The sequence below is a fragment of the Varanus komodoensis genome, unplaced genomic scaffold (genome assembly GCF_004798865.1).
Source record: "Varanus komodoensis strain SLA01 unplaced genomic scaffold, ASM479886v1 scaffold58, whole genome shotgun sequence".
Lineage (NCBI taxonomy): Eukaryota > Metazoa > Chordata > Lepidosauria > Squamata > Varanidae > Varanus > Varanus komodoensis.
The window spans coordinates 1,617,259-1,639,135 of NW_025336197.1; the positions used below are offsets into that span (position 1 = coordinate 1,617,259).

Genomic DNA, 21,877 nt, shown 5'->3' on the forward strand with positions numbered 1-21,877 from the left:
TCCGGGAGGAGGAGGTGAGGAGGAGGGAGGAGGAAAAGACGGAAGTTGGAGGCCGCGTTCCTCCCCGCCCCTCCGCCGTGAGACGCGGTAGAGCCCCAGTCCTTTGGCCTGTGCGCCCTGACCGGTGGCAGCAGGCGGTTGCCGGCGTTTGTTCTTGCGCTCACGGGGGGACGGACGTGGCGAAGAGGTCGCGGCTTTCCGTCACAGCCAGGTAACGAGGCATCGAGGCCGAAGCGGATGGGGGAGGGGAACGGGCCGGGCCCTCAGCGCAACGCGCGGGCGCGCGCCCCAGCCTCCCTCCCCCTTTCCTCTGGTGGCGCCCGCCGTGCCCCGGGGTGGGGGGCGGTGGCGCTAGTTAAATGAGACAGATTCCTTTCCACTCTCAAAATGGCGCCCCCATTTCTCCCACTTCCTCTTATTCCCGTGTCAACGAGCGAGATGGGGCCGCTGGGCGACTCGATGGGAGGCGAGAGAGGGGCAGAGGCGACAGTTGGTGGAGCTGATGAAAGGTTGGCTTCGGGGATGCAGGGAGTGCGCGGAATTGAGCGGAGTGAGGAGCAGGGGTGCGGGGAGAAAGCAGGCTCCGATGGGCTTCTTTTCTTGATTCCCCTGAAACGTAACTCTTAAATCGTCCAGGAGGGAGGTCAAGAGGACTAGGGGTGGGGACGCCAAGGGACGTCTTCTCATTGCGTTCAAGTCGCCTTCGTTTACGGCGGGGGAAACAAAGGCTGCTACGGTGGGATGGAAAGCGGAGACGGCCGTAGGGCCTGACCGTAGCTTGCTATCTTAATATCGGAGTGAGAGTTTTTGGCGTTCTGCTCTAGTGAACCTACAGGCGTGGTGTGAGCGGCAGTGTACGTAAACAAGGAGCATTACTTTTACACGAAACAGTAAAATTTTCAACTGTTTGCTATCAGTAATTTCCACTCACTGTCTCATCACTGCGAACCCTTGAAGTAGTTTAGGAACCTGATGTTTTGACCCTTCTAAGATAGTTGTACATGTATAGGCTATGTAGTCAGTATATATTGGGTACTTTTTTATCTTTAAACATTGCTTTTAAAATCTGTGTACTTGTTTTTACCAAATACAGGGCACCAAACACTGAATCGAATAGCAGTCAGTTAGCAATGCTCATTTCTGCCTCAAATCACTTTCTTTTTGAGTTGTGTAGGTAGTCTTCCATCAGTTATTGCCTGAATTAAAGGAAAGTTGCTATGCACTTCAGCGTTAACATTTGTCATCTACTTTTTCAGTTCCTTTTAGCTGAACAATAAACATGTAGTCCTGTTTAAAAGTGTACTTGCAAACTGGCATCATTTAAAATCGCTTAAATGGGAACTGCCACTGTTTAAAAACTGCTTGGAAGTTCAGGAAGAACTTAGGTTACATTTGAATAGTTAATAAGGTTCATTATACTTCTGTTTAAGTTATTTAGTTGATTGTGTGGCAATTTATTTGTTGAGTGCACTTTAATATGCTTTGCAAGCTAATATTAGAAATATTGCTAGTAAAATACAGAAATGGCAAAATTACAACATATCTCATTGCTGTACTACCAGGTAAGTAACAACAGATACACTCACATACACTCCTAGTAGATAGCTTACTGTATGCTTAGGACTAAACTTAATTGAATTCATAGAGTAAATATGAGTAAAGCACTAGGCTGTTAGCAGCTCCATTTAAAACTGATGTCTTTTTTAAATAAATATTTTAGGAATGACATAGTTGGGGTACTATTACTGACAGACCAAGGCTGCTAGCATGTTGGATACAGACATGCTTGTGAAGGAACATTGCAACTCGCACTACAACACACTGATGTATATTCCAGTGAATTAAGTGAAGCTAGCATATGAATAAATATAGTTGTATCCAGTTAACCCGTTCTATAAACTTAATTAAACTTAAGGCAACATATAATTTACAGATACACATATTTGATCCGCACTTTTAATTTTTACATAACATGAAAGCCATGCTGGACCAGACCGAAGTTCTATTTTGTCTAGCACTCCATACAAACTGTAGCAAACCAGCTGCCCATAGGATCGCTCAAGCAGGATGGCTAGAAGACCTCTTCCTGCCCAAGCTTCTCAGCAACTGGTATATGCAGGCATGCCACCTCTGGTGAAGGAGGTAGCACATAGCGCTAGCAATGCTAGTAGCCATTGATAGCTACTTCATGAACTTGGCTTTTTTACAGTTCAGCAGATGAATAATTAACATTCATACAGATGTGAGGAACATAAAGTTATTTTGACAAGAGATGGGCTAGGTTCCAAAGATTTGCTTAGGCACATATAAATAGCTTGTGCTGGTCCACTGCAAACTGACTTCTTTTTCCTCAGAACAGCTGATTATCAGACTGTTATATTTATCAGACTATTTTTATGTGACATGAAGAGGTGGCCTAAATTCCCTTTCAGTTCAGAGAACAAGTTAGCTGCATGATTCTTTGTACCTAATTGTGATTTATATCATATCTACAGAAGTAAGGTGGTAATATTACAGAAACAGGTGGTAAGAAATTGTAAAACATTTTGAGCACATTTCTGTAGGTTGTATCTTTGTGAGACAGAAACATCTGAACCCAAAGCCTTCTAGGTGCTCAGCATCCTATTCATGCTTCTGGGAAAAACAGGAGAATGGAGGTATTTTTTCAACTCTCAGTGTTTAGAACTTTTTCTTTAGTTGGGCCTCACTTTTCAGGATGAGCATTTAATGGGACTGAAGCTTTCTGAAATGTTGTCCTCATTCTCTATGCACATTGGAATGCCTCCTTCCCTCTGGATGCACATTTGCGATCTTGGGAATCAACTGTCACAGTTCATTCTGTGGTAACTGTGATGGGGGATTAGTTCTCTTTTCAAGGTTTTATCAGGCCTTGGTGGGGGCTCTTTGAAGAATCCTTCCTTGGGACATTCCTGAAATTAGTGGGTCATTCTTGCCAGATGGGATCAGGGGAGACATGTTTCTGAATTACAAGTTCTGCTTTTTTCCTAGAACCCCATGAACCATAGCCTGGTGCAAATAGGTATACTCTGAATCAAAGAATTCTCAGTCCAAGACTTTGTTCTTGAATATCAAAACTTAATAGAGTTTGCACTCTTTCCACCCGGGTATCTGTTCTTGGTTACCTGAAGCTTTAGTTGCTTCAGCTGTACAACAGAGGTCAGGGTGGAATAATTTTGTTGATATTATTTAATGATCAGAAATTTGTGTGCAGATCACACCAGTATCTATCAGTAAATCCAGATCTATGATCTGCCAAGGCACTTGTGGTTGTCATTCTCCCCACATACATATTCATAATTCACCAATACAAGTTTAGTGCCTGAGTTAGGATGTAAAGCCCAATTTTCATGGTATTTGCAAGTAGCAGGTCCAATTAAGGGGAGAAACAACCAGAGTCTCTTAAAACCCTTGCTTGCTGCATGTATCATTTCATTTTATCCAGGATGTGGAAAGGTGGTTCTGAGTAAGAACTGATTAATGCTGAACAGGATGTGAAGCAGTTGATGGATCTATTGAAATATTCTGAGGAAGTTCTTAGTGAATAGCATGACACTTAAGTAGCTAAACTGGATTAGGATTGCAGTGTGCATGTTTACTTCGGAATAAGGCCTAGTGTGTTCATTGGGGCTTGCTCTGTGGTAAGAGCATTTAGTATTGCAGCTTTGGGGCTGTACTACACATTACACTAAATTTAGCTATCATTTATCATATCTCTGTTTTAAAAGACTTCCAAATATGTGTGTATGTGGGAGTTCCCAATATAGGATCCAGCACAAACTGCCCCTCTAGCAAAAAATAGAGTGAATAGTAGCTTGGACTGAGCGACCACAAAGTATATGCAGAATTCACACACATTACATAAAAGATGGTCTGAGAGAGTATTAGTTGCTTTGCAGAGCATTTTGGGTCACTTGATTTGCATGATTCCAAAGGAGACAAGGGACTGGAGCAAAACTCCACATATTAGACTAGTGAAAGCAGACCTCCGACCTCAGGTAGCTTGAAGTTTGGACAACGGGCAAAATAAGCTCAGTTCCTCGTGTAAGTGGTCAAGATAGTTGATTAGGTTATTTAGAAAGATGTTTCCACTATTTAATGAGTTTTGACTAAACCCGTTAAACAGATCTCCTGTCCAAAACACAGCCATAAAATAAGGGAATAAATTGGAACTTTGAATCGGAAATAAAGAATTTGGGTCTTTATGGGAGTGGAGGCTCTCATTAGCTGTCTATAGTCCCACGTGCTCTCTATGGGACTTTTGATCTATATTGGAAAATCAGTTCATCATAACTATGAAGTATTATTGTGAAGATACAACATACAGCATCTGCTGTGGGCTTTAGACTAGCATTCATGCTTACTGGGCCTTTTTAACGAGTTTTGTCTACTTGTCATTAATTTTAGTGTGCACTTATACTGAAAACGTTTAAATAAATAGATAAAAATATAAGTAGAGGGGACAACATTGGTTAAACGGAATCTTGACTGCTTGAACCTGACTCTCTTTTCTGATAGCATGCGTTATTGTCCAGTATTAGTACATTCTTAAAGATGAATCTGTAATCTTACTAAAATCCGTAACTATCAACTTCCCTATTACACCAATTCTTTTAAAATCAAGGTCTAGGAGTCAAAAAACCTTGCATTAATCATTGCATTCACAGGCTTGTTTTTCATTCTTTCCCTTTCATTGACAAATTTGCATGCTCCTTGCAAACCCACCTTTAAATGTTAGGTTGGCTTTCCAACTTTAGTGTAGAGCTTACACTAAAAGGGATAACTGACAACTCCATACAATGTACCACCCACACATTCACACTCAACTGCTTGTGGGAGCACTTTGAATGTGCACCTCTCTGAAGGTGTTGTTCTGCAGATATACTGTGGAAATGATTTTTGTATCTTATACCTGGTTACACTACTCAAGTCAGTGGGCTTGTTTTTTAGTATGTATTTAAAGGATTACCTTGTGAAGAGATGCAGTGATTAAAACATTGCATTGCATTTAAAACATTGTGAAGAGATGCTGATTAAAGTACTGTTCGTGTTTTAATCCCTGATACATGCTGGATGCCTTTTCCTAATTAATTGCCTGACATGTTGTTCAAACCCTAGCAGCATGACTTCTTAGTGGAAACAATTCTCAAATAATCCATGGCCTATCATAGGGTTGTTTTGCTCTGAAATAGGCCATTCCATCTGGATTTCGATGACATGATAAGCTGCACCAGGACAGATAATTAGGAAAATGGGTGCCAGCATGCTGTGGTAGTTTGTTTGACCGCATAAACTGGCCCAGTAAATATTTCTATACTAGTCACTAAGTCAGGTAAAATTCAGGAGGACTGTTGTAATTTTACAAGAGCTATAATAATGTGGAAGGGAAGTGGTAAAGGAGACCCCCCTCTATCATTTCTTTGCCTGAGTCTCTTTCCCAATGTTTTCCAGCAATAGGATTCTCTGTGAGGATACACAGACTCGATAATTGTTGTATATAGCCTCTTTACATAAAGATTGGATGATAAAGGGGGCTTGTGGCAGAAGTCCCTTTGCAGACCACCACCTTTTATAAGCAACTTGTAAGGACATCTGACATGCTGATGCATTGCAGGGATGGGAGCAGGGATTGTTGGCTACCCAAAACTTCCCAGTCATACCCTAAAAATAATTGGTCTTCTGCAAGTGCATTGCCTTCTGCAAGAGACACTACTTGCAAAATAAGAGTGGTAGATTAACCTGTCAGATCCTTTAGCATATATTTTCATTCTCACTTACCAGGAAATTCCTCAGTTAATGCCTGTGTGTTCCTCTCAACTGTAGAAGAGTGTTTGTAGAGTGCTCCCCCACCCATACCAGGAGTCACCAAGTTATGGAGACATCCAAGTTCTGCATTAATCTGCCTGACAGGAGTACAGAACCTCAGGCATAGGGGCTGAATTTGGTCCTCAGAATGCCACACTTTTTATCTTGACTGTTCCACTCCCCTGAAGTCAAATATGCTGGCATTTTTGCTTTTCTTGGACCTAACTCTTTTGCCTTTGCCCATGAGCACCGCTAGAATTTGCTCTTGTGCACTCTCCTCAGCATCTTCTTTGACATGGAATTCAGTCTTTGGCCTAAACAAGGTTCTGCACCCAAGCCTAAAAGATAATGGGAGTATTCAGTGGATTCCAATATCTTCCTGAGTTATGAGGCTTTCAGTTCATGTACAGGATAGCAGAGCTTTGGTTACATCTACAGAATAAAGTGTACAACTTCTAACATAAATGAGCTAATATTCTGTCAGAATTTGAGAAAAATAGTTTGGTTACTTTTTGAGAATTTCTAAAAGTTAGCCTTTAGTTTGGGACATTAGTAATGAGGACAAAATAAGGTTAGTTGGAATTGCTAGAAGTTCCTCCAGGCTATTCTTTGGATTTGTGCTGAAGGTTTTCAGTTCAGCACTTCACTTTGAAAATTAAGCCTTGGTTCTATAAAACCTTAATCACTTTGAAACCAATGGTTCAGTTGACAATCATATGTGGACTTGTATGATAAAGCTATGTAAAATAAGCATGCTGAGTATGGAGATTCAGTTTTTGAAAGCCTCATGTAATAATTAAGATAAATATAAAGTTTAACATACAGCAGATGTGTGCCTAAGATCTTGTTACTAATATGAATACTGTTCTGTGATACAGGTTGCTTTGAGGTGAAGGCGCATTGAGGTTTGCATCCTGGAATCATCTTTTTAAAAATCTGAGAAAAGGGACTCCTTTCTAACTGGGACATGGCCAACCGAGGAGCAACAAGACCCAATGGTCCCAATGCTGGGAATAAAATATGTCAATTCAAGTTAGTTCTTCTGGGAGAATCTGCAGTTGGTAAATCAAGTCTGGTCCTTCGTTTTGTAAAAGGCCAGTTTCATGAGTTTCAGGAGAGTACAATTGGAGGTGAGAAAATGTTATATGCATTATAGTGCTTTATACTTTTCAGTAACATGTTTAATATTGTCAGTTTCATTGTTTAGTTTTGTAGGATGATGTTCTTGCCAGCATTATGTGTGGGTATAGTGAGATTCTTTATGATTCATAAAAAGGCATATGACAAATTATAATCAAATTTATGCTATAAGAGGGTGCAAACTTGAGATGTGTAAAGAACATGGATAATTGTTTATGTGAGGGATGCAGTACTTTTTATTGAAGATACATGTACTTATGTCCATATGCATTGTACAGCTTATCACAGTTTCTTGGTATAGCTGAATTATTCTGTAGGTTTCAAAAGCTGGATCCTCTGCCTGATAGTATCCTGATCATTGTAATCAGTGGAATTTGTAATACATTGTATCACTTGTATCAAAGGACTTCCTTCAGCTACAGAAAGACATTGGAGGAAAAAATACTTATTTCTTCCTTCCAAACATGGAATTCCAAAACTATAATTTATTATGTGATTACTCTCATATCTGATGAATCAAATTGGCTTCCTTATATGCATAGAAGAATTTTCTGGCTGTTTTACTTTAAAAAAGTGATGTTATTAACGTGAATATATATAGAGAGAGATTGAATTTGAATGTTGGAGACTGTTAGGCACTTTTGGGGCCTGGGATTCTACTTCAACATGCAGACCTCAAAGCAGACATTCACATTCTTTGAGATAGTTCTCTTTCTGTGTCAATGTATGTAACACTTCTTGGACTATGTAAAATGTATCTCATGTTACCTGAGAAATGTTCTTTGTCTATTTGGTTACCAAGGTCCTACACTTGAATGAAAGAGCTAGTGACACCTTTATTAGTCAATTTCTGGTAGACTGGCTTCTGTTATATGTTGTCCACTATTCCTTTAATTTGTTTGACCATCCAAGGATCTCTTCTGCATTTTCAAATGCATGCTTGCTTAATCTTTCAGTAACACTGTCATAGACCTCCTTCTTCTCATTTTTAGTCTGTGAGCTTCCACCTGTTCATATTAAAACCAATCAACCTGGTGGAAGGAGGTAATGCTGATGGTCCCTTCTTGAACTACCTATAGCTACAGAATGGATCGTGATTTAAGTGTTCCAAGTATGCCACTTTTTAAATCAGGTTGGCTCCAACTGAGGATGTAGGATGTGTTTCTGATCCTAACCAACTACTGAGCCGATGTTGCAGCTTTGTAGTAGCTTCTAGTAACCAATATATACTTAAAAGTTTGTGCTTGTTCTGACTGTTGGAAGTCAGCATGATAAAACTGCAGCCTCACCACCCCCTGCCCCTAATCATTGAGCATTGTTACTTTATTCGACTGTGTTAGTGAGTCTTGTCCCCTACAGTGCTTCTGCTGCGGAGTCTGCTATACCCTCTTTGTCATACAGAGGAGCAACATCTCCAGTGTACCCTTTCCTGTCCTTCCTGTTCAGTTTATAGACAAAGATGCCTTGTCCAATTTGCTCTCCATTCCACCAAGATTCCATAATGTCCATTATTCCTAGCTTCCTTGTTAAAACCACATTCTCCAGTTCTGCTATTTTTGCTCTGAGTTTTCCTACCTTTGCATAGAAACAGCTAAACATACCTTCCCTCTCTTGATACATGCAACTTACGATTTGGCACTTAAGCCTTTTCAGCATGTTATGATGTCTTTCTATAAGCTTGTGGCATATTTCCTCCTTACCCCTATATTTGGGCAGTCAAGACTTTTTTTTTTCCTTTTCTTCCCCTAAGAACCAGCTGCTTCTCAGATCCTGTTGGTTTTCTCCCTGAGTTCAGTTTTAAAGATGTTCTACCACTGTTTTTATGTTGTGTGCCAGCAGTTTCATCCCATTTTGGTTTAAGTGGAACCTGTTTCCCTGTACAGGTCCAGTTTATTCAGTTTGTCTCCAGTGCCTAACAATTCTGAACACCTCTTCTCTATACCACTGCCTCATCCATGCATTGAGATTCCTCAGCTGTGCCTGTCTAGTTGGTCTTGTACATGGAACAGGTAGCATTTCCTGAAAAGCCATTTTGGTGGTCCTACATATCAGCCATTTACCTATCAACATACATTTATGTTCCAGGTTCTTATGACTACATTTCTCTTTGTCACTGGTACCAACATGGACCACAAACACTGACTTCACCTCTGCACTATCAGCAAGACTATCTAGACAGGGTGTGATATCCACAACCTTTGTACCAGGCAGGCAGTTTACCGTGTGGTCTACATGCCAGTTACAAAACTGCCATGATCAAATCTCACACTGTCAAAAAACCACTACCCCCAAGGCACATCACTGCAGTGATAAGATAAATGCTTACCTTCCAAGAGTTTAATTGCTGACACTTAGGAAGTTCCCTGCTTTACCAACTAAGAGGGAGTAGAGTAGGTGATTGTGATAGCTGAAGTGTTCTACAAAAGGAATTGTCCCCTACTAGTTTCATGCAGAGCTCATATGCTATGACTCGTATTGCTTGTAACAAGGGAGCAGCTATGAGCTTATACATTCTTGATCTGTTTCTTAGTGCAGATCATGCACAACACTGTTCTCACCTAACAATCTCAAAGGACTAGAACTTATGCATTGTATATGTACTAGTTAGCATGTCTTCACAGACACAAAGCAGTTGCTATGTGTCATATGGTATCAGACTATTGAATGGCTTTAGTTGCTTAATTGGTTAGAGCTGCTTGTAATAATTGGCTAGTGGTTTTTAGCTGTCTGTATTACACTAATAAAATGTGATATCCTTTCCTTCTACAAATTATTAGTAGCTTTTTAGACTAAATATTCACCTGTTCACTTCCCTCATACTTTCCTCAGTCTCTTCAAAAGTAAGGTTTTAGAACTATCTAAACTTAAATTCATAAAACATACATGAACATAAAATTTTTAATGAACAGACAACTCTAAATGTATTAATATATGGCAGATAACATGTGATCAAAGACTGAAGTGTAAATAACTCTTTAAGTTCTGAAGAATATGTATGTTGCTCTCTGAATCTCAGATAGTATAAAACAGCACTTACAAGGTCACTGAGTCTAATTAGCATTTCTCAAGGAATATAAACCCTTCCAGAAAGACTCTTCTGTTGCAAGAACCCTTGAGGTAACTCAAAATTATGGCTTGTCAGCTGCATTTTAGGTAGCCACCCCTTTCCTGGTCACATACCACCTAAAGCAACTATAGGCTGTTTTTGTTTGGTTCTATCTCTTTGTACCTGTAATACCATATAATCACTTTATAGTAAATGTTCAGCATATTGTCCAAATGTACATTAATTCTATTCTGTGACAGTTCACAGAGGCTTCCAAACACAGTATTTTTCCAGTTTGTAACTGATGGCTTGATTTTTGAAACTCAGGACATGGCAATATTGGTCATATGAAGCATAGTTAGGATGTAGTAAAAAACCAGATTTCCTTTGGAATAAAGACATGCATATCGTCCAAGGATGATGAGAGTTGCATTTTGATACACTGAGTTGGGGAAGGCTCAATTAAATGAAAAAAGGGTTTGAGTGCTGCTTTGGTATAAGAAAGATTGCCACTGTATTTTTACTTGTTTTAATATAGGTTGGATTGTGCTGAATTGGGTTTTTCAGTATTTTAAAAGTGATGAATTGGATCCAGTTTAATCATACTTAAAAGAGACCCAATGAAGTAAAAGAGGCTTGAAACAGCTGTGACTATGTCCTGTTTGTTTCAGCTGTATAGTAAAGCTGGATCCAACAACAGGTTTGTAAAGCACTATAGGGGGAATTTACTGTGAACCATCCTGAGACGGCTAAGTATGGGACGGTATAGAAAAGATATAAATAAGATTAATTACTGTAGGACTGTTTGATTTTGAACAGTTTATGATATGAAATGCTGTTTCTTGTATTCATTGACTCCTTTACTTGCTCATCCTGTGGTAAATAATAATGTTCTAAAGGTGACACAGCAACTGCAGACTTACAGTTACTATTGCTTTCTTCCTTTCAGCTGCTTTTCTAACGCAGACTGTATGTCTTGATGACACAACAGTAAAGTTTGAAATTTGGGATACAGCTGGTCAAGAACGGTACCACAGTTTGGCGCCGATGTATTACAGAGGTGCACAGGCAGCTATAGTTGTTTATGATATTACCAATGAGGTAAGTAAAGTTAGTCATATTATAATAGAGGAAGTCTGGGCTCTGAATATAGTATGTCACAATGTTACTGTGAAAGTTACTTATTTTTCCTAGTCTGTCACTTTAGAAAAGTCAGCCTTTTTACCTTTGGATTTTATGGCAATTACGCAAAGAAATAAACCTACATATTTTGAAGCAACTAAAGGCCTTTGCTTGTGTAAGAGACTGCGTGCAACAAGAAGCTATGGCACCTGTAGGGATCCCTTTGTATATGGAATCCCTGATCTGGAGGTGTTTGAATCCAGCTATTGTAAGAGTTAAACATCCTTTGCATTACCTCCAGTGCCAGGTGCGAATGACACAACAACTTGTTCCCATCGTCCTCAGCATTGGGAGGTTGCATATTCAGATGGGTGTTGGCAAATGCCACAGCTTCTCAAGTATTAATTAATTCATGATAGATTGTCATGTTGAGTGAATCAGCTGAATGTGTTTCTATCATGTTTGATTATGCACCAAAACTTCCATAAGATATAACAGACTGAAGGAATTATAGCCAATGCCCTTTTTGTAGCCTATAAAATTATTGTTGTCTTTAAGTCTTGGAAAGAGTTTGCATTTCCTTTGAGCCTGGCAACCTATTCAATCCTCTCTTTTCTGTTTTATTTCCAAGGTGGTATGTTAAAATATGTTCTTGTATATTGGGAAAGGGAAAAAGTATAAGTTTCATAAGTCTGTTCAACATAGCAGTGCAGCAAAATTGTTCCATTGTTTTGAGTAACAAGGGCTCTTCATCAGGAGAAAAAAATGAATTATACTTGCAGATACATTGTAGTGCAAAATATTTTCTTAAGACTATTTGTTGCTCAGACTATTTTGGTACAGTTTCATAATTTTCGTAGAGATATCTTTGTAGCTGTAGTAGCTTTCTTCTCTCTTTGATAGTGTAGGTCTTTCTTGTATTTGTCATTATTAAAAATGAGCAAAAAAAATTAGCAAATGAAAGTGAAAACTTAAGAAGCTTATTAAATGTCAAGATAATGAGGTTCCCTGAAGATAGAAAGCTGTTTTTGTCTGCTTTGTAGAAGTCAATAAAATAGGCCCACACTTCATCCAAAAGATTTTGCTTGGATGCTAGATGAACACTGAAGTTCTAAGAATGATGGCACAGTGTTGCAGCCTTTTAAGTGCAACTAAAAGAACTATTTGGATTAATTTGAGTGCAGTCAGTACTTTAGATAGGGTGCGGAGAGATGTGTCAGTTTTGTGTGTGTTCCCTCTATGGAGACACTTTTGGCAAGAGTAGTTTTGAGTTGAATTCTTTCTGTTGACTGGGTTGCACTGGGCTGCATGTAACTCTTGGCCTAGTTTCATTTGACTTTCAGCAAAATTTCAAAAGCCCTCTGCATGTCAATTAGTTCAGACCTCTGGCAAGAACTGTCTGTCCCTTCTTTAGAGAGAAAAGGAAGGAGCAGAAAGAGAAAAGGAATAACCTACCTGGCTTTGGCTCATTGCTGGCTTTTATCTCATCCAGATGCATAACCCCCAAATTATCAATGACAGAATATGAAAAAGTATTTCCCACTTCTGATTGATGTGAATGCTAGAATATTCACCAAGTTGAAAAATCTAAATTGCTTAATGGTTGGACACTTTCTCTCACGCATTTCTGTTGGCCAAGTAAGAGAGGAAGTACAACTCCTTTGTGCTCTCTGAAAATCTTTGGGGGATTAGGGTACTCCATGAATACCTTAGAAATATCAGGTTCAGGGAGAATCAATGAAAATTAATTCAGTTTGTTGCAGTTCATGTTGGGCACATTCCATGAGTATTTTTAACATTCAACCTCTGGTTCAGCCTATTGGGAGTTTCTATGATGTCAGAATCTGGACACAGTGGATTATTTGTGTGTTAAACCTAAACTAACTGCATGTTCTTTGAGCCATGATTAATCTACATTGTTTGGTTTCAGACAGAACATAGCAATGGCCAGTGAGAGGTTAAATGTTCAAAAAAGGAGGCAGAATGTGTTACAGCAAATCTTGGATTAATTAACCCACAATTTGTTGCCATTACCTGCAAACAGCACAAAGTAGCATTTATTTCAGTAAAGAGTACAAGAAAGGGCACGGGCAAATACAGATATCCTCCTATCACCTTAAACTTCATAGTTCATTATTACATCCAAACAGTGATAGTCACATCAGTTTTCCATCTCCTGCTTTACTCTCCACTGCTATTAAATGTATGAAGTGTATTACCATATATTTCAGCTTTGTATTTTTAGTGAGGCACCAATAAATTCTTATCAAGAGTGCAAAAGTCTTTGTATGCCTGTTTCTACTTTACAAAGTAAAGTTGTGACCAAAATATATCTGGCTGATGTTTTGATGTGGACCAAATTTATTTCAATTTCTACCTTTCATAGTTTTCACAATGTTAGTATCTTAAGCAGAAGTGTGTGAATTCTTCTAAAATCAGTTAATTCACAATTTGCCACCAAATTATGCGTGAACTTGGTTATTGTCTTACAACCATTTAATGCCAGTGATACCTAAGATTGCATAATGAAAACTCAAGTCTAAATATGAGCTTGCAATCCATAATTTAAATTGATGTGCATCAGGATCTATTCCAAGTAAATGTATAGTTTAGGAGTATGTGCATGTAAGATTTTGTGTAAAAGAAGATAAAAGAACTCAAGTTAGAATATAGTTTTGGACGATGAATTCCCAGCTGTACTGTTTATAAAGACTGGTTAAGGTAGTTAAATGAATGAAGTTGAAAAAAAATACATAAACTTTATTTTTTGTTTAATTGATTGACAGGAATCCTTTGTGAGAGCAAAAAACTGGGTAAAAGAACTGCAGAGGCAAGCAAGTCCTAATATTGTAATAGCTTTAGCAGGAAATAAAGCTGATCTAGCTAACAAAAGGGCTGTAGATTTTCAGGTAAGTTTGGGTTCTTATATTTGATGGAAAATTCTAGCTTTCCTGTAATATTATCCAGAAACATAATACCCTCTCAGTCTTGTATTTGTTGTACATTATGGTAGGCCAGATCTATATTTTATAATATGCTGTGTCTACTTGCTTTTAAATCTGCACCCCTACTCACATAGGAACGAACAGACGCACACACACCATCAACATAAAACCTGGGAATAAAAGTGATTAAAAAACAGGTTAGTTTAAAGGTTTAAGTAGAATGACCAATTAGTCCAATTATTCTCAAGCAGCACACTTATGGGATATTTCAGGATTGTTTCTCCTTCCAACAAGCTATGCCTCCTGGGTTCTGATGATACAACAGGTTGTATCTTGGTGAACAGTTAGGCAAATAGATATATAGTTAGTTGACAGATATAAAACATTTGTACATTTTCCTGATTTTAGCATTTTTTGCAGATAGTCAGGTGATCACTTTTTTTCTAAAATTAGGCCCTTTAAAATATGAATAAGTGTTGTGTTTGCTTGCCTCTAGGGAGATTGTTATTTCTGGTCTTTGATTTTAGTTCTGAACCTGTATCCAAACCTATTACTGCATGTTTATCTTTGGTTCAGAAGTTTGTCATGGGTGGTATACCATGATCTTCAGTATCTACAGTTTTTTCTCACATTGTATTTCAGCGAAAACCCACTTAACCCTGCAGAGTGTATGGAAATTTAAACGCATGTTCTGTGTTCCAAAGCTGTAACTCTTAAACTCCATGCAAGCAGTACCATCTTCTTAAGGGCACAGTCCTATGCATGTTTAGACAGAAAAAAGTGTAAGCATTTTTCAGCCAGCTTGCAAAATAAAATAAGCATAGTTGACTAGGAGTTGTAGGACATTTTTGTCTAAGCATTCATAGGATAGTGCCCAAAATTGCTTTGTGATCAGGACAAGTCATTTTCATTCATTCATTCTATTTATATTCCACCTTTTGGCCTTTCAAGGAACTCAAGGTGGCTTACATATTTTTCCTCCTCTCAATCATATCCTCACAACAACAACCCTGTGAGGTCGTGTGAGCTGAATTCTACATCTCACCAACTGATTTCCCAAGCTTGTGCCTTCCAGGTGCTTTGGACTACAACTCCCAGCATTCGTGACCATTGACTATGCTATGTAGGGCTGGTAGGAGATGAAGTCCATTAGGCTGGGAAAGGCTACTTTGCATAAATATCTTATTTCTTGCTCCTATTTCAGGTTTCTCAATAGTTGACACTGTATGTACAAGGTCTTCCAGATATCAGCAATATATCAGCTGAGTTTTTCTGAGGAAAAACTATTGTCAGTCTCAAGTTTTTAAGCTTTTAAGTTCCCACAAATTCTTTATGCTTTCTTTTAGTCCTTTTTGCCACACCAGAACTTCTTTTTTAAAAAAAGAAAAAACAGAAATACATAGAATGAAAAAAGTAAAGCTACCAAGGGACCTTGTACAAAAATTGCTTATAAAACTAGATGTGGGAACATTCACAAAAAAGGAGCAATGATTATTACATCATCTAAACTTACAACTATATAATGCTAATTAAGTTAGTAAATAGCCAAATGAAGCTAATGATTTCACATGAAAAAAATGCTTTAACATAAACAACGGTAAGCTGTAATTCATCCCACAATGTATCCATAAACCTAGTTACAATTAAAAATAATGTCCCTTCTTTTCTTCCTCTCTTCCTTCTCTACCTATGTCCCCTTCTCCCCTTCTTCCTTATTTCAGAGAACAATTATACTAATCTAATCATTGTATATATTATATGTTAGTGAGATTCAAAGATTCTTTTTTCTTTCAATTACAAATAGAATAAAAATTAATAGGATTTCCATTTATCACTGAACTCATTAACTGGATTTCCTTTTTATGGCTCAAAAATATGTATTATAAGCTTTCCATTTATTACATCCTTTCAATGGTTTTCTATTTACACAGTTGGTTGATTTTGACATCACTGCATATTCAGCTAACTTATTTTTCCAACCTTTGCTGGTTGTTTTCCATTTTTTTGCCATTGTAATTCTGGCTGCTCTTATCATATATTTAAAAAATATTTAAACGGCATTTTAATTGTCAATATTATTGGATTTTATCTGGCCAGGGCGACTTATTTTATATAGTTAATTTTTGCATTTTAACTTATGTTTGTATTTTTAATTTAATGTTATAATTATTTTTTAACTTAATGTGGTAAGCCGCCCCGAGGCTTCGGCGAATGGGGTGGCATAAAAATGTTTTAATAAATAAATAAAATAAATAAAAAATTCTCACCACACCAGAGAATTTGTGATTTTCTATTTTTTTTGGAGTGCAGGGAACAGAACTCATCAGACTAGGCATGCTAAAATCCATCCTTTAAAAACAAAGCTCTGGTATCTCAGCTTGCAGTAATATATTGGTGTTAATATACAGCTACATGAAGAAAAATAAATTGGCATGCTTAACTTACAGGAAGCACAGTCTTATGCAGATGACAACAGTTTATTGTTTATGGAGACATCAGCTAAAACATCAATGAATGTAAATGAAATATTCATGGCAATTGGTAAGTAATCCTTTAATGGAAAATGTTTTTAAAACACATTCAGGTGTGTAGAATTTCATAGCATTTTTGAAACAATGCACTGGTAAGTAGACAGATTGCTTCTGAACCCTATATTCTGTTGGGCCTGTAAATGAAATTACAATTGTTACAATTTTGTGCTTTTATAGTAAACAAAAGAGAGTTAACAATGTTGAGCGATATTATCAGTTATATGGGGCATTTTTCTATTATTTCCAGTGCTTTATTTTCCCATGGATTATTTTCCATTTCCCAAGTTTGATAACAATGAATGGATGCCACTATCATCCTTGCAATAGGCAAGCATGAGGAATTGGCATATCACACACAGTTCTTTGGACTGCTGAAATTTATTAGTTTTTCAACAGTTATCATAGTTAGTTTTTTCTTTAATGTAAGGGAAGTCTATTCTATTGTTTTTAAATTTTTACAAGTGTTCTAAAAATTTTTCTCAATTTTAAATCGCATTAATTTTTTCTGCAAATATATCTGTATAGGGACTTTAAAAAAAAAACCCAGGATATGTTTAAACTGTACTAAATTCAAGTAAAATAAAAATGCTAAATCAGATCACTCTAGACATCAGAAAATGTTCAAAAACCTAATGTGCAGAAACCCAATGGAAATTTTCCAGAAGGTTTTCTAGTTCAGAATTTTCAAGAAAATCATAAGTCTAAATAAAATATTGTCCAGACATGTACATATTGGTGAACTAGTATAAATAGTATCCAAAGAATGCAGAACCTTGAAATATAAATTTACAAATGTGAATGGGTCCTTGAAGCTATTAATTTATTTGTTTCCACACCAAGCCTTTTGACTCTTACCAGAATACATTTTCTGTCTAAAGACTATGTGGGCAACCAATGACCCTCTAGATGTTGTTGGACTTTTAACCCCCATCATCTGAAATCATGGGGTGTAAACTGTCTACAGTTCACTTCCTATGATGACCTATTTATTAATTGCATTTGATTATATTTTACTCTGTCATTCTTTCAAGGACTTGGTAGTTTACATGGTTCTGATCCACCCACCAGTCATTCTCTCTTTGACCTACCCTGCAAAGTAGGTCAGACTGAAAGATGATGACTGCTCAAACTCATCTAGTCAACTTTTTGGCTCGAGTGATTTTTGTAGTCTTGTCTTAGTGTTCTAACTACTGCATCACACCTGTTCCATTCAGTTCAGTTTTGTAAGCACTTGTCATTAGTGCCTACTGAGAGATCCCTGTGGAAAACACCTGTAGGCTAGCTACCTGCAGAGTCGATTAATACAAGGCATTGTCCAGGATCCTCATTTGGAGATAGAATTGGACCATGTGATTTGACATTTCAGTCTAATAAATTTATATGAACTAGTTTTACTAGAACAATTATGGAGATGGGGCACATATATGTATAATATATTTATTGCTTATGAATGTATGCATGCACATACCATTAGATGTAATAAATGCTTACACAAAAATAAAAGATTATTTTTACTATAATTTTTTGTAGCTAAAAAGTTGCCAAAGAACGAACAACAGAATACAGGGGCCAACTCTGTTCGAGGAAGAGGAGTAGACCTTACTGAACCAACACAACCAACTAAGACTCAATGCTGTAGCAACTAAACTTCAGCTGCTTTAAACTGTCTTGAATATTCTATTGCTTCCTAACTTGTTAATAACAATGGAATTTGGAGTGTTTAACCTGGCCCAATACAGCTTCCAAAATCGAAGAGACTTATGAAATAGTTGTTTCTAATACAGAATGATTTTGACCTAATTTTTAATAACATGCATGTATCACTGGCTGTTATGTTTCAGCAAAAGAGGGGGGAAGGGAAGCTGGATAGACGTTTCAGTTGGAAGACTTATAAACTATCACTTGTCATTAGGGATAGAGATTGAACAACTCCATGAATTTGCAGCTAAAAAGTTAGTTCCTCAAGCTTTTCATATCGGTTACTGTTAAAGTGTAATGAACAGAATTGGGATTATCCATTTGTGGTATGGAAAAAACTAACTATAACACACCTGAAGATCCTGTAAGCTTATTCACAGTATTTATGCAAAATGTTGTTTATGTGGGTATCTACCATTTAAATATACATTCCACATTTTCATAATTTAACAAAATATGTGCAGCGTTAACAATTTTATTGATCTGTGCTTGCAGAACAATTGGGTTTTAGTTGTTTCATTATATGTAATTTTGTCAGCCCAGTTTAAAAGTAAAAAAAAAATCAAGTTTAATTCATTTTTCTCTTATACAATAAACAAGCAATGAATTCTAATGCAGCAAAATCTCCTTCACAAACTGAGACTTGTCCAACAAAAACTAGGTATCTGGTTTTGTTTTTAATCATTGTTGACCATAACATATTTCCCTTAAGGATAAAATTGGTCAGTGCACTAACAATTATGTACATTCAACTTGATTTTAAATTGGGATATTAATGTACTGTAAATAAGGTACTGCATTGTAGTCTACATCTGTTTAATACTCTGTACTATTTAAGAGTTGCTTAAAAGTATACAATATGTACAGTTACTTTAAAGAGCTAACATTTCTTTTCCCCAGATCTCAAGGGGATTAAGTTCTTCCTTTATGGCTAGAACAGTAATAAATGATGCTCCTGTACCTGTAACATAAGTACTACTGTCTGTCTGTAATGAATTCTGCAACTTTGTTTTCCAAAGTCATTTTATTTTGATCTGTCCAGTATATTGCACTAATTCTTTAGTTATTTTCATTATATGAAATCTACCAAGTGTCAGAAAAGATGATTTAATCTATTTAAATGTTGAACTGCTAGCAGAAACTTACATGTGCAGATTGTAAATTTGCAGTAATTTGGGCTTAGCAAGGAAAATGACAGTTCACCAGTGTTTAGTTTTATATTGAGGTGCTCAGGTTTGAATAAAGTGGTATAAAAAAGAAACTCAGTGTAATCAGTATTCTTAACCAAAGGAATACACATTTTTATATAGTTATCATAGCACAATTTATTATAACATGGGTTGACTGCAGCCCTAGTTTTCATTAGCAGGTAAATTATATATTCTGAACATAAATTGGTATCTTATCACATCCATTTAAAAGTGCTACCAAAACAGTAATATTATCTCTAGAACCTGCTTTTAGTGCAGCTTTTACAAGGTGCTTACTAATATACTTTGCTGCAAGGTCATAAAATGTCCTAGAATTGGTTTCTGTGTCTTCTGATGTTTGTGAAGAGTCATCGCTTTCAAGTGCCAATTCTGTGTTTTGATCAAGTATTTCTTCACTTCCAGATCTTGGTGGGAGGGTTTCGGTATCTTCTGAAGATGATGTAATTGAGCTCAAGGTTGATTCTAAAGAGCTTACTGATTCCTCTACTGAGTTTTCTTTAAAGGAATCTGACTTAATTATGGCTTTCTCACTTATGCTGTGTTTGGCGGGGCTTAACTGTGCATTACTTTGGCTCAGATTTTGGTCTACATCTCTCTCTGGAAAAATTTCTTGATTCAAATACCATGAATAGACGTCACCTTCCAAATCATCCAAAGGTAACTCTGAATCACTGGATGAATGCCTTTTTTTCAGTTGGGCATCTTGATACTTTTCCAAATAAGCAGAAAACATAGTTAATGTTAATAGTACTACTTCACTTTTATCTAAAACTTCCCATAGTCCATTAGAAGCTAAAACAAGGAACTGACATGAATCATCAATGGGAAAGGAAATTGTATGGGGTACAGGTATAACACTTCTTTTCAACTTGCGGTTTCCATGAAAGCCAAGGCCACGAGTATTTTTGGTAAGTCCTTCTAGAAGTCCTTTGGGTTCATTACTGCTGATGTACCCACCTTTCCGAAAAACACGGATCTTTTCTTCTCTAGAGTAAGTGGAGTGTTCTTTAGTAAGCCAATAGCTCTTCCCATTTTTGCATAAAACTGCATGAACATTACCTAAAATGTTAAACATTTGTGCATAGTAAGATCAGCATTGTCTTTTGAAGTCACTTTGACTTAAGGCACTTAACATTGCTTTTGTATTAAGCAGTGCAATAGACAGATTCCATGGCAGATGCTTCTGCATTTTCCTTTTACTGTTAACCTTTCAGCATTTCTGGATATCACAGTCTAGGTGAACAACTATCTTAATCTGAATGATGCGAAATGTTTGCTCTATATAGTTTGCCTGTCCTATGGTTTCAAATCAAGTGCACCTTTCTACACGCTTGTAAAGTTATTTCCATAGGTTACAACTGCACTAGGGGAGATGTAGCTGCTTTTGTAAACAGCCTGAATCAGCATCTTTTTCAAACACTATCAGTAAACACAGGAGGCTTCAAGTGCCAGCTAGTTGGGAGCTGTAACAGTCACTAAGAAGGGGAGGTATTGGTATGCTTCCATGAAACCGTAGAATACGCAGAAATAGAAATAAAAATTACAATACTTGAAGGACAAAGCAGATAAAGCATATGCTCAGTGGCCTTCAAGAATCACTGAATTTTGAGTACTGAGACCATAAAAAAAAGTGAAGGTGTGTGGGGAGGGGGGTGAATTTTCATCCTTGAGACCATTACTGGTCCCATCCTCAAGACATGGTATGTCTGGAATCCAAAAGCACTTCTGTAGTATTATATACCATGGCACTGCCCTGTGAGAGTCTGTGCTCTGAAACTGTATCCAGTGAGCTGGAACAGTGTAGTACTTCGACACTTAGGGAGAACTGAGAAAAGGACAGGTTGCTTACCTGTAACTTCAATTCTTGAAATTGTCACTACTGCATTCACATGGATCCTGTACCTTTGACTTTTCTAGAGCCTAGAAACTTCAGTGAAAAGCCACCCTACCCACATGTTCTAAGAATGGAGCTCCCAGCCTTTCCCTTCATTAAGAGCTTTCTCATCTAGATCACTTAGTGATTAAGATGAGTTTATTTATTTATTTGCTTTATGCCCAACTTTTTCATGTCTCATTCTCCATTCTTCTTTCATTTTAGTATTTCTATCAACATCAGAGTTGCATTTTCTTTTTAATCATCCTTTGCTGCAAGAACATGACTTTATTTTAGTAATTTACAGCCTTGGGCCCTGGACCATAAATGTGCAAATTGTAGATTTAAAATACCTCTATCAGATGACATAGAACTAGGGATATGCAGGCATTGTTTAAACTTTTCTGTGTTTCATACATTGTCAAAGCAATATCATTTAGAATTGGATTATTTTGGGGGGGACACCATATAAAGACACCAATTTAAAA

At 37.3% G+C, this 21,877-nt stretch overlaps 2 protein-coding genes across 4 annotated transcripts in view; one reads left to right on the forward strand and one right to left on the reverse strand.

Moving 5' to 3' along the window:
- On the forward strand, positions 1 to 19,566 carry RAB5A (RAB5A, member RAS oncogene family). The gene is made up of 6 exons (XM_044449370.1): positions 1 to 211; positions 6,702 to 6,953; positions 10,959 to 11,110; positions 13,918 to 14,040; positions 16,524 to 16,617; positions 18,138 to 19,566. The coding sequence occupies exons 2-6, from the start codon at positions 6,791 to 6,793 to the stop codon at positions 18,251 to 18,253; spliced, it is 648 nt and encodes a 215-aa protein (XP_044305305.1). The 5' UTR covers positions 1 to 211; positions 6,702 to 6,790; the 3' UTR covers positions 18,254 to 19,566.
- Positions 19,549 to 21,877, reverse strand: part of PP2D1 (protein phosphatase 2C like domain containing 1) — a 13,198-nt gene continuing 10,869 nt past the window's right edge. For 2 of the 3 annotated variants that reach the window (XM_044449363.1, XM_044449364.1), the window contains one exon: positions 19,549 to 20,575. In XM_044449363.1, coding sequence (XP_044305298.1) covers positions 19,680 to 20,575 — 896 coding nt within the window. In that variant the 3' untranslated portion in view covers positions 19,549 to 19,679. The remainder of the gene's footprint in view (positions 20,576 to 21,877) is intronic. The other variant, XM_044449365.1, reaches the window with a different exon arrangement.

Bases quoted from the DNA above. Each gene is read 5' to 3' on its own strand.
- RAB5A (XM_044449370.1), top strand. From the start codon at position 6,791: ATGGCCAACCGAGGAGCAACAAGACCCAATGGTCCCAATGCTGGGAAT. The intron at 11,111-13,917 runs GTAAGTAAAGTT...ATTGATTGACAG, and splicing joins TTTATGATATTACCAATGAG to GAATCCTTTGTGAGAGCAAA. The intron at 16,618-18,137 runs GTAAGTAATCCT...AATTTTTTGTAG, and splicing joins TGAAATATTCATGGCAATTG to CTAAAAAGTTGCCAAAGAAC.